Raw genomic sequence first — 12,318 nt, 5'->3', positions numbered from 1 at the left:
GGAAGTTGGCTCCAGGAGATTATTTGACATTTTTGATTGCAGGTTGTTTTTGTACCTTTTTTTTTTCCAGGTCCATTGACAGCTGTAACCAAAATGTGTGTGCTTCAAAAAGGTACTTGTGTTCCAATGTTCTATGTTTTTACTTTTATATAAGGTTTAGCAATTGAATAAAAGCTTTCCAGATCTCTACAGGAATATGTGTAATTTGTCCATCATTTCTGGATTTCTAGTGGTATTCTCAATGGGTAGAATTGCTTTTCCCATTTTCCCTCTCAGTTCTAGACATCTTATGTAGATAGTGTGTCGACAGGTGTTGATGGACAAGCAATTTACAGTAATCTCTTATGGTGCTTATTCTGTAGCTCCCTGAATTATAAGTGACATGCTGGCAAAGCTGAACAACTGATCTCCAGATACTGGCATAGTATTAAACATGGCTTCTGAGGCTGCTCAGAATTTCCTTCAGCCACTGTCTTCTTGGATGTCTCAAATATACGAAGCTATCCAACAAGCAGGAGACTCTATATCTACTTCACTGCTGAATTTGAGTGGAGTGGGTCGTAAGTCAGAAGAAGAGAGGAAGGAGGACTTGGAGAATAATGGAGGAGTTTATGAAGATTATTCTGAGGAATCAGATGATGAACAACACCTGGACCTCTGGGATGAGGAATATTTATATCCTAGAGAAGATGGTTACATTGGGGGTCCTGATCTTGCTTCACAAGTCCTCCCTCATGGCTCAGACATGGGTCCACACAGGCAAAACCAGGTTAAAAATACCAGCAGCTTACCAGAGCAGTGTGTTGAAAGCACAAGGTCTTTGACAGTCAATGGATCCTACTGGACGAGTGAAGATCTCCAGCCACTTGATCGTCTTCCTCCCATCGCTGAGGAAGAAGGTGAGCCCTCTGTGAGGATGGGAGGTCATGAGCACAACCTCAGCTTGGGTGGCTCCTTAAAAAGTAATAATGTCAAGGCAAGTTTTGCAGGTAAGCAGCTAGCATGTACCCTGACACTATTACCCAGACCTTTCTTTTCTGGTATTGATTTCATTTAGTTGCTAATCTGCTCATTATGTTCTGTGTTGTCTTTGTTTCCCACGGCTAAAATAAAACTCCCCAAATCCCAAAGAAAAATCTAACCTTTCCAATTCTTCTCTTGTTCGTGAGACTAATCTCAATGAAGTAAGTGGAAATCTCCAGGGTGAAATGCTGTGTATTAGAAGGCAATCAGGCCTTGTTGCTGTAGCAAGGAGTGTTTTGCTCCCCTCCTGTTTAGTTTCTGGTAGCAGGACCCTTCAAAGGGAATGTTTAGCCTTAAGCCTTTGCTTTGAGAACCATCTGCCTTTGCGTCATTGCTATTAAAGATATATATAATCTCAAACCTTGTTTCTTTGTGCCAGGAATCTCAAGATGTTACTGTGCCATGTGCTGTGAAATGCTGTACTAAAAAGCCAGCCATATCTCATGATTTTATGGATGAAAGGCTCCCAAATCGCTTTCCTCCCCTCCTACCACCCCCACAGGCTTTTCAAATAAGACTGAAGAGGACAGCAGGCAGGAGATTATGGGAAGGAGAACTGAGTTTGATATTTCCAGTTTTAAATAGGCCTAACTGTGACTTCTGATCATTAAGTGACAGGAACAGCTTTTCAGGCAATTGTGTTCAGGACCGAGTTTCAGCCGTGTGACTTGTTCTCACTCACTATCTCTGCAAGTGTGGCTGGAAGTTTCCTGGGTCACAGAGGTCTGATGGAGATGTGTCCTGACTACACACAGGAAAGCTGCACTCCTGCTGGCACTATCCTTGGCTCTAGCTGGAATAAAGTCACTCTTGATGAGCATCCTAGGAAGGGGGATAAGGGAGGAAAGGGGGTGGGGAGGAGTGGGTCTACGCTATAGAGCTGATGAAGACCTCGAGACTCACTGAGGATCCTCAGAATTTGGCTTCAGATATCTAAACTCAATTTTTTGAAGCAGGCAGTAGATGCTCTTGAAAATGTGTGTTTTATAATGACCAAGAGCTTTTCATCACTCTTGGCTTCTAGGGAAGTCTTACATATTTAGCCTTTTCTGAGCAGACTGGGGAAGATCAGCCTGTTTGTTTTTGTATTCAGTAGAAATATCAGACTGAGAGGGTATAAACCTTGACGGTGTTCTTTAATGAATATTAAAATTACTATTTCTTATACTGGTATGGCCAGGGAGTAAATAATAAAAAAGAGCTTTTGCTCTAGCTGTTCTGTCTCCCAAACTGGGACTGCTTGTTTCATATTCCAAATGAACGATTGCCAGTTCTCAGGTTAAGTGCCTCAGAGCTGTATCTTTTGGATCACAATCCCCCTGTACGTTGCCTGTGTGATATCCTTCCCACAGGGTTTGTTCATAGGCACTGAGTCAATGCTGCTGCAGGGCTGGATTTACTGTGTGTGCTTGGATTATGTTCCCAATGTGTGCACAGAAGTCATGGAGCAGGACACACAGTGTCCTTTCAGGGAGTGCTGGGGCCATGGGTCCTCCTGGGTAAGTACTACCCAGTGCTTAACCTTGTCTCCTGCAGAGTCTGTATCCCGCCAAGAGGAGCTGTTAGAGTGATTCATGGCAAATTCTGTGGCTCAGCCAGGTGTCATATGCATCACTCCAACTGCAGCCTCCAGACCTTTGTCCTGTCTTTGGACTTCACCCTTGCTCACCGTGGATGGGAGGAAAGGCAGTGAGCTCTCAGGGAAATGGGGTCCAGTAATGGGGAGCTGTCACTGTCAGAGCAGTTGGCCACCTGCAGGCTTATCTGCAGGGACACCTGAGAAATGGTCCTTAGGAGTGTGTGATGGACCTCATCTGGTTTCCTGGTGAGGGACCTTAGAGTGACAGACAGATGCCAGAGCAGCCCACGACTGCAGCTGAACAGGAGGGTCACTCTGAACCCCTCTCCCAGCTGAGAGGAGCAGGCACTGATCAAGCTGCTGTTGGAATCTGTCTTAATATTTATTGATTTTCCTTCTCAGCAAGCTGTCTGGAGCCATTGTGGACTGGAAGGCTGGTCTTACAGAGCTCCCCAGCACCTACATTGCTGCTTCCAAGAGCTCTCTGCCTCCACAAGAAACACTTTAGGGAGTATTGCATAGCTTTTTACACCAGAGGGAATGTCATTCCTAATGCTCTCAAATAGGCTTCAATCTTTTTATCTCTGCAATGCACTGCACAAAGGACCATCCAATGGTCTCAAGACTTCATAGTCATAAAGTTGGTTGTTTGAGGGTTAGAGGGCTGGGAACTTATACCTTTCTTTCTCAGAACTAAGTTGTATAATGGGAGAGAAAGTGTCGAACTGTGATTTGAAAATGTCTTCCACAAGCTCTTTGATGTGGAAGAACTCGTTTTGCTCTTCTAAGTGAACTTTCACTTCCAAAACACACACATGCTCTTTGTATTTTATTTTTCAACTCTTTATTTCCTCTTTTTCCTTTAGATTCATTCTCTAACATCAAGAGTGTGAACTCTTCTGATGGTAACCTAGACATGCAGAGAGACTGTAATACCCTGGCAACTTAAAATTTCAGTCATGGATTAAAATGATCAAGAGAAGATGTTTGAGGTACCCTTATTTCTGTTAGCTTTGTTACCTAACCCTAAGTGACAAAGTAAGTGAGCCTATGGACTTGCTGACATTCAGCAAAGCCGTTCAGTAGCATCAGTATTAGCTTTGAAGATTTTTTCCTTCCATTTGGCATTTTTTCCCCCCATTTCTGCAAAATACATGTTTCCTGTTTATCCTTATATTCTTTTCAGAACATTGCATCTTGACTTTATTTCACTTAATGTACCATATTTCTCTCCACAATAGAATATTTTAAAGCTAAATTGGCACAAAACAGTAGCAATGCTGAATGCTTTTTGTTGCCATGGAAATATTTCTGGGCACTTACTGAAGACCTGGTTGCCAATAGTAATGTAACAGAGAAAATAGATATGCTTCATTTAGCAGCCACTGGTGATTAAAGAGCCACAGAAACCTGTTCCAAGGTCATTCCAATATATAGTTTATTTGGTTTAGGGGAAAAGTCCCCACAGCCCTAGATGAAAATCATTTTGTTTTAGAAGACATGCAAAACAAAATCCAATAGACGTTCCCTTCTCTTAAACTGACAGCATGCTTCTGAGATGAAATAAAATAACATTGTAGTTAAAAACCATCATTACTCCTTCTCCTTTTTATCAAATATGCTTTTGATCATATTTTTGCCTCCCAGGAAATGTTTCCTAGCTCCCAGAGTAGATTTTCTTAGCCTGTAAAGCAACACACACATTATTGAAAACCATTTTTAGGCTTAGGAATCTAATAAAATGTTGGAGTAATGAAATTTTTGGATTCTTAAGTCAAATGTCTGTCAGACACTGTGAGGTATGCTAATCACAGGGTGCAGGTTTGGCTGCTGCTGAGTCCTGGGCTGTAATTAAATGATGCTACTAAAGTTGTAGCAAGGTTTCAAGCAAATGCAGGGAAAAGTTTTTAACTTTGGATACTTTTGGTCTGCAGTTTAATAAGGAGAACGTAGTTCAGCAAGAAATATTGCAACACGGGGTGTTTGCTTTAAGAAGCTAGTGATGAGAAAGCAGAGCCTTCTGTGCATGCAGATCCTTGCCACCACTTGCAAATCATGTAGATGTGAATTTTGCAAGTACAGATGAACTTGCTCTTGCAGACCCTTGTCCATTGTCTGACCTGTGTTTCTGACAGATAAATGCACTTACATCACAAAGAAGGGAGAGAGTAGCCTCTGCATCCCCCTGTGGCTAAGATATTGCTGCTCAGCTGACTAGGGGTGGCTGGCAAGAGTGTAGCTGCCAAATCCATCATTGCACATTTGGCTTAAGAATTGGAAAAATATCAGTGGAGCAATAAGCCACATCTAAAAGTAGTGCACTGCAAGGAGAGGAGTATTGCTGGCCAGTCCTTCTGCTTCCCAGCATGAATCTATAGGGGGGAAAAAAGTAATAATGAAAAAGGTGAAGAACAGCAATAACTGTGCCATGAGAGCAATGGCTTTAGCCCACTTCTTCCTCAGGGCCCATGTTCTTGGCAAAGAGAAAGTCAAAGTGACCATTAAGACATCAGTTTTGGCAGACACTGCCCTGAAAAGGCACAGGGACAGACACACCAGCAGAGCTGAGTTTTCTGAATCAGAGTTGAACTATTTTTGCATCGTGAATTCTGTGATGGAAGAGTCTCCCAGGCTGTCTGACACTGTGTTCCTAACACTGGGGTAATATATAGGTGAGCACAACACTTCAGCTGCATGAAGTCCCTGGAGATTTTTCCTCCCATCAATTAGACAATCTCAGTGCTAGCTAAAGGTTGCATTTCAGTTGCACCAGAATAATTTTTGTGACCTTGGTATGCTTGGAAGTGTGACATCCTAATAAGAATCTTGTCTGGATGGCTGGATAGTTCTCAATGCATGTGTAAGGGGAGGCACACCTCTGAGGCTCTGGGAGTTTTTAAAACTAGAAAGCACGATTGCATTTACTCACCTTGGCCTCCAGCTTAACAGGGGTCATTGATTTTTGCCAGTAATTGCTGTAGTAAAGGAAATCATTCTTTCTGCAGTATATGAACACTCCTGACCTCAGTAAATGACCCTTCATATGGCCAGGAAATCTAAGCAAGGAGTGAGTTTTCATTAGGACCTATGAACCCATATAGCAAAATATGGGTTGATATGCTATATGATGATCAGCATCAACAAAATGATGCTGATTATGTGATAAATTAAGCTTCTGCTTGAACCTGAGACTGAAATAGATAGATGGCCAGTTTCCATGTAAAGATGTAGAGTGTTTATGAATTTTATCACCTGGAGCCAGCCAGTGCTCTAGCCAGAATGGATCCCTATAAAAATCAGTGCCTGTAGCCCAAGCTGGACATTTAAAGAGGCTATGTTGAATCAATACCATCACAAGGACTAAGTGGAGGAAAGCAAAGAAAGACAGTGGACAAAAACACTTCACAGAAAATACTCCTGGCAGCTCAAGTGGGACGAAGCACAAACGTGACTGGGGACATGCATTTGGCCTCTGGAGTATGCAGTACAAGTCTGCAGCTTTCTGAAATGAAGTGCAGATGTGAGTTTGAATGCTTTCTCTCTGGGAAATTCAGAACCACTCAAAGTGTTTGTGCACAGACTTTTGTCCTTGTGAAGGTGGCAACATGTTCCTATTTATATTGAAAGTACTCCTTTGCAGTTCTGTCTCTTTGAAGTTTCAAGTTCTAAGGGATCTTCATCCATGATGCCAGAAGTGAGTGGCAATGAGAATACACAATAGCCCTGAAAGGAGGGTGGATGCAGTATGTTAGCTTTACAGCTGGAGAAATGAAGCCAAAGAGTGGTTCAAAACACAATTTTTCAAAGATGGTGCCATTACCAGCTCTGCCTTGGGCCTGTCAGCATTGCTGTTCATCCTCAGTCGGTGATTTTAGACACAGTATCTTTGTCAGCCCACAGTAGATCAGTAGTTTGGGTTTTCACCAAGTTCCTTGTCTGGTGGGTAGAGCTTCCTCATGCCTATCTCCCTAGGGGCATGAGGAAGGATGCTCTGTTCAGGAGTACTTGTCATCAGCTCTTGTCATCTAGAAGGTTGCATAAGCTATATGGAGAAGGATGTATTTGAGAGGATGAGATGGATTTTGCCATTCAGTGCAGTTACAGAACAAATCGTGTGTGTGAGCGTGTGTGTTTGTGCATGTATTTTCTGATCCACTTTTGCTAAGTGACATCCTCTTCCCACTCCCCATATGGCAGTTGCGACTCTATCTTCCCCTGGGAAGGTTGTTTAGGACTCAAGAGACTTCATTTACCAATAAACAGCATCTTGGCAGCATCTGGGAAGTGCTGCCTCTCTCCTAGAAACCCTGCCTCCTCACCTTCCATCTCCTACTACAGCCGAGGCAGGTGTGAATGAGCTCATTGTGTTGTGGTGGAGGTTACGTGCAGGCAATACTAGCAGCACTCTGTGCAGAGCTGGAACATAGTATTTCTGTGTGCTGATACAAACAGTAGTACTTTTTGTCTTTCTTTTGTGTTTTTGTTGGGGTTTTTTTCAGTTGCAGTTGTTGCTAGCTTGGCTCACATGGGCTTGATGTAAGCATGGATAATCCATCTCAGTTCCCTCCTAGCCTCTTCGCATTGCTTAATAGCACAAAACCACTCATGTAAGCTTATATGAGATGGGATCACTCTGCCATAGAAGGTGAGCTGGTGCTGACCTTCACATCTTGCCAGATAGGAGTGTGGATATGACTTCCTTATGCCCAGTTAATTTTTGGCTATTGTAATGACCTGGTGGCAGCAACCTTCATTTTGAGTGGCCTCACAGAAATAGGTTTAGTAACCAAGGAGAAAGTTTGCAATGAAAGAAATTACAGTCATGGAGGTAAAACTGGGCAGTTTTATAGACTATGTCACTGTTGGGCTGTGGGTTTCTTCCAAGTAATGAGGAAGGTGTGGTTGGACTGTACCTCTGCAGATGCTGTTTGTGTGACTCTCATGCAGATTGACTTAGGGAGACATCATCTGTACTTATTTTTAGACTTAGGTTGAATCTTAAATCAGTCCATAGCAAAATCTGTAGAAAATCCTTTCTAATGACCATGAAAGTAGCTGATGTTCTCATGGCATCATCACCCTACCTAAAATTTCCCTTATGTTCAGGCAAGTGCTTCCCTGTCTAGAGAGCTCCATACTCATGTGAGATGAAACATCCCTGAAGGGTCTTGTTGCACTGGGCCTGAGGACTTGCTCCCTCAAACTGGGTGCTTGGAGGCATTTCTGTCCTCAGGCTGAAAGAGATTCAAACCTATGTAGTCTATACAGTAGCAGCATAATCTATGTGGGAGTATTTTCCAGCAAACAGTATGAGAGTGGTGGTGCTGGAGAGAAAGCCCTGAATTTGGATTAATGAGAGAACTGAAGTTTGTTGAAGCTCTCTGTCTCAGGGTCAATTTTGGGTCTAGGCTTACTGCCATAAATAATGAACCTGTAAAACCCTTGGGCCTGAGTTTTGCAGTTGCCACTAACTGATGTAAAACTGAAACTGAGTTACAATGTCCTTCCCTGATCACACTGTTGTGCTACTTGCCATGCCTGACCTCCCTCCCTGTTACTTTTGAATCAGGTGAGTTGGCCACAGGATTGCTGAAACTGAAACAAGGGGAAGAGGGGAAGGGGAGTAGCACAGGGTTGTCCCTTTTAGGTGTCAGCTTTGGTCCTGAAGGCATGTGAGTCATGTTGCATCACATCCTCTCCCACTGCTCCTCCCAAAGTCAGTGATTTTCCCAGGAGTCCTATGGGTGTTACAGCAGCACTAAAGGGGGACTATGGTGAATCAACCCTCTGGCAACAAAGTTTCAATTAGAAAAATCAGTGGGAAAACAAAAATCTGTCTTGTTTCGATCCAGTTGTTATCTGTAGCAAATCCAAACAAATATCTCTGTGATGGAGTTGATTTCCACACTGTTAACAAAGCAAACAAAGGCTTGTGGGTGTGAAGCTGATGGTTGTCAGCTTGTGTGCATGGCATGTGTATACACAGGTTGTGAGTGTGGAGTAGTGAAACCACTTTAAAGAGGAGCAGGAGTCAATGACCTGGGTTTCCTGAGCAGTTCCTTGGCCAGTTTGTTTTCTGCTAGGTAGAAGGAGCTAGTGCCAATTCAGAGAAACTTCTTAAATGTAGTGGAAAGTGCCTCTCTTGCATTATAACTGCTTAGCCAAGAGAAGCCAAATAAGTAGAAGAGGCAATGGATGGGGAACCTTAAGAAATTCAACACATTGGGGCACAAAAACTGCCATAAAAACAATACTGATAAAGCGAAAGGTTTTTTTTTTTTCTTTGTAAGGAAATGACAGTGTTTTCTGCTTCACTGCCATTGGCATCCAGCAGTTTGTTTAGTTTCCAAGTCCATGAGCATTTACAGCCCCATGCCCCAGATCACACACAGATACACCTGTGCCCTGCGGTGTCCCCAGCATAGACACAGCATCTGCTGATGGAAGATGCTTTTCTGCCTCTGCAGCTGCATGTTTTCTGCAAACAACCTAACCTGGGCTGTCAAAGAGGTGTAGGCTGACTCATGGTTCTAACTGCATCCACACCAGGGGTTTTCCTGGCTTAGCAGTCTCCTACAGTGTGTAATCTCTTTTTTCTTTCACTTCTCCACAAATCCTGGGCCTGTGCTAATAGAACCTAGTAGCATAAATGAAGCCTGACTCATACTTACTCCACATGTAAAATGTAAAGTAGGTGATTGGGAAAATCAGGGATGATTGTCGTTCAGCCTCTTGTCTGCCATTTCCTATAACTATGGAAGAACTTTAGGCAGCAAAGTGAGAGTCAGTTTGAAGTTGAGTCCCATGTTCCTATTTTTAAAATCCAAATTTGGGAGTATGGAAATATGAACAGGGAAATATGTTGGTTAAAATCCAAATTTGGGAGTATGGAAAAAAACCAACAGGGAAATATGTTGTTTTTCATGCTGTTTTCTGTGGGCAGTTCCCTATTTCTTTGCGCAGCAGTGTGCAGAATTGGAGTGTGTTGCTCTGACTGCTGTATTGTTCTGCTGTAGAGATGCTTGATGGTCAGAGCCAAATGATGTCTTCTTTCTGATTGCTCTCTGACTTCTTTTTTGTTTTGTTTTGTTCATTTTTTCTTATTTGTGTTGGAAATATCCCCTGGTATGAAGGCTGCCAACTTGTGATTCTCTCTGCCTGCATTGCATATGAACACCCAAATGCACTTGCCTCGGAGAGCTTCCCAGTTGGCTTGATCATGGGGTGAGGACAGATGAAGAGGCAGAGACTGGTGTGTTGCAAAACTGTCAGCTGACATTCAGCAGAGAGGGGTTGACCTCACCTGTAACACCAAATGGTTCTCTGGTTGGTATACCTAGCACAAAGGGGCAAAAACACACAGGGGTGGGTGCAAGGACAAAGTCCAACTGAAGGCTGCCTTCTCCTCATTAGTAAATGACCAGAGGGTGTAATTCAGTGGTGTCCAATCATTGTACACAGTCTCTTTGTCCATAATGGCATGTGAAGATGCTTGGGTCTGCTCCATTCGTTTCAAATACATCTGGGGTCTAGGGGAATGATTTGGATTGGGTGCTCTCCTCATTAGTCAAGCCTGCAAATCAGGTAGTTGTGTTACTTTTTGTCTTCAGTTTGACCTCCCAGTTCAAATGGCTGAGAGGATGAGCAAAAAGATGACTCCAGAATGAAAACAACTACAGAATGGTAGTTCCATTGGAATTGGTAGGAGCAACTCCACATGGGTTGCTGCAAGTTCCCTGTACAAAATGTTCCTTCTTTTTCTGAGAAGCTTTAACAAATCCCTTGTTTTCACCAGACCTCTCCATTTCTCCAAAAGAAAAGCCCTTTTCTTTCTGTGTGCAGTTCTGGGTTTTGCTGAGGTAGGAGCTGTTGCAGATCACTGTTTCTCTCTGTCATCCTGATCATGAAAATTTTAAGGCCAGGCCTATGTGACTGTTTCTGTAATAGCAAAGAACATGGCAACGAGTGCTCCTGGGATCCTCAGAGTCTATGCATTATGCATAGATGTACTGATATTGTCTTGGTTATATGATCAAATACATTTTTTTGTATAGTACTTCTGCTTCCTTCAGGGCTTGGTGATGTTCCCATTGAAACTCTCACTGACTTCTGAAGAGCAGAATCCAAATCTTTAAGAGGAAAGTGGATACACAAGGGCTGCATTAAAAGTACAGCAAAACAGAAATTTGGCATTTTCAAAGTTTTCATTGCTCAGCCAAAATGACTGTTGTTTGTTGGGTTTTTTTTTACATGCAGGCAGACAGATGCATGCAGTACATCTACAGTTCACACCTACACTATGTATTTCATTTGGTAGTTTTTTTTTCCTTGGGTAAGCTTGGAGCAAATGATGAGTTATTCTTTATACTTGGTAACACTGCAGAGAATTCTTGAATTATTTATTTCATGCATTTTAGCTTAGTGTATTTGGCTGCCTGTAAGCTAACTTTGTAACTGATTGGGTGTTTGAAATTTCTGAATAAATAGTGGTAGTTTGGAATACCTTGCCAGAAAAAGAGGTCACCCTCCTTCCTCCCCCACTGTCTCCTCTGGGGAAAAAAAAATAAATCCCACATGCCTCCTTAGGAGCAGTGGGAAGCTGATTTGTAAAACAGATGCTGCATAGAAGTAATTGAGTTGAAGTTGCTAGAAATATGTATATGCTACACAACATCTGCAGATCTCAAGATGTATTCATTATCTTTCCAGAATTTAGATTGTAATTATGGGTCCTTTATTTAAGTTTCCATGGTGATATAGAAAATGTTTCCTCCTTGCCCTTTGCTAATCAGGACACTTGTATCTTTGAATGGTGATCGTTTTCCTCTCCCCTGAGTAAAGTTAGTTTTATTAATACAGAGATATTAAGTTGACACGGAGCTGTCTGCTGCTCAGGCAGCGATTCAGCAGCAGACGTATCAAGTATTTGCTACAGATTCCCCAGTGCCACCATTTAATTAGCCTGTATGCTTCCAAATGTTTGTGAGAAATAGCAGCCACTGTCATAACAAGTGATGCAGTCGTGCTTTGGGGATTGGTAAAGTTGAAGTCAAAGTCAAGCAGCCAATAATATATCAAACCAGGATTCTCTCCTCCATCCCTTCCCCTTCTGTCTTAGGCAAAGGGCTCTGCTGTGTTTTGCTGGGAGTTATATGCAGGTCAGTGGCCCAATAGGAGTGGTCCGGGAGTGCTGTGTCCATGTGAGCTTTGCAAAATTTCTTTTAAAACTCAGAATTATACACTACATTAATGCACACTTATTTAAGTATACAGCCTCCTGCCCATGGACACAGGATTTTAATGTTAGAGTTGTTTTTAAAAATGGTGAGAGATGTGGTTTAATTACTAAAGATGCTATTTTACTTAGGGTTTTGGGCAAACTGTTTGAGTTGAAACTGGAGTTTTGTTTCAACTATAATAATTTGATCTTAATCACCCAAAAGATATACATATATAAATGGAACTCAACAGCCTTTGCTGAGCATCTAAAAAAAAATTTCTAGAGCTTGTATGAGCTGCAGGTAGTGAAATGCAGGTAGTCAGCTGAAAAGGAAAGTTTAGTTTTATGTGTTCTGATTATTTTAATAGATCATAGCACATTTAGGCCACAGGGTTGTTATAGCTTGAAATAATTTTGATTAAAGAAAATTTCAAAGAAGATTATTTTTGACATCTTACATAAAAATAATCAAATTTTATGCTGGCTGGTCACTGAC

The 12,318-nt window shown here is 42.2% G+C and overlaps 1 protein-coding gene across 1 annotated transcript in view; it reads left to right on the top strand.

Annotated features, from left to right (window-relative positions):
• The first annotated feature begins 433 nt into the window (after positions 1 to 433).
• Positions 434 to 12,318, top strand: part of SYT16 (synaptotagmin XVI) — a 37,030-nt gene continuing 25,145 nt past the window's right edge. Inside the window, exon 1 of the mRNA XM_009079787.1 lies at positions 434 to 989. Within this exon, the coding sequence (XP_009078035.1) occupies positions 434 to 989 (556 nt within the window). The remainder of the gene's footprint in view (positions 990 to 12,318) is intronic.

The sequence above is a fragment of the Acanthisitta chloris genome, unplaced genomic scaffold, assembly GCF_000695815.1.
Source record: "Acanthisitta chloris isolate BGI_N310 unplaced genomic scaffold, ASM69581v1 scaffold12788, whole genome shotgun sequence".
Taxonomy (NCBI): Eukaryota; Metazoa; Chordata; class Aves; order Passeriformes; family Acanthisittidae; genus Acanthisitta; species Acanthisitta chloris.
Note: the sequence above shows the minus strand (reverse complement) of the source record. Positions and strands in the feature narration are given on the sequence as shown.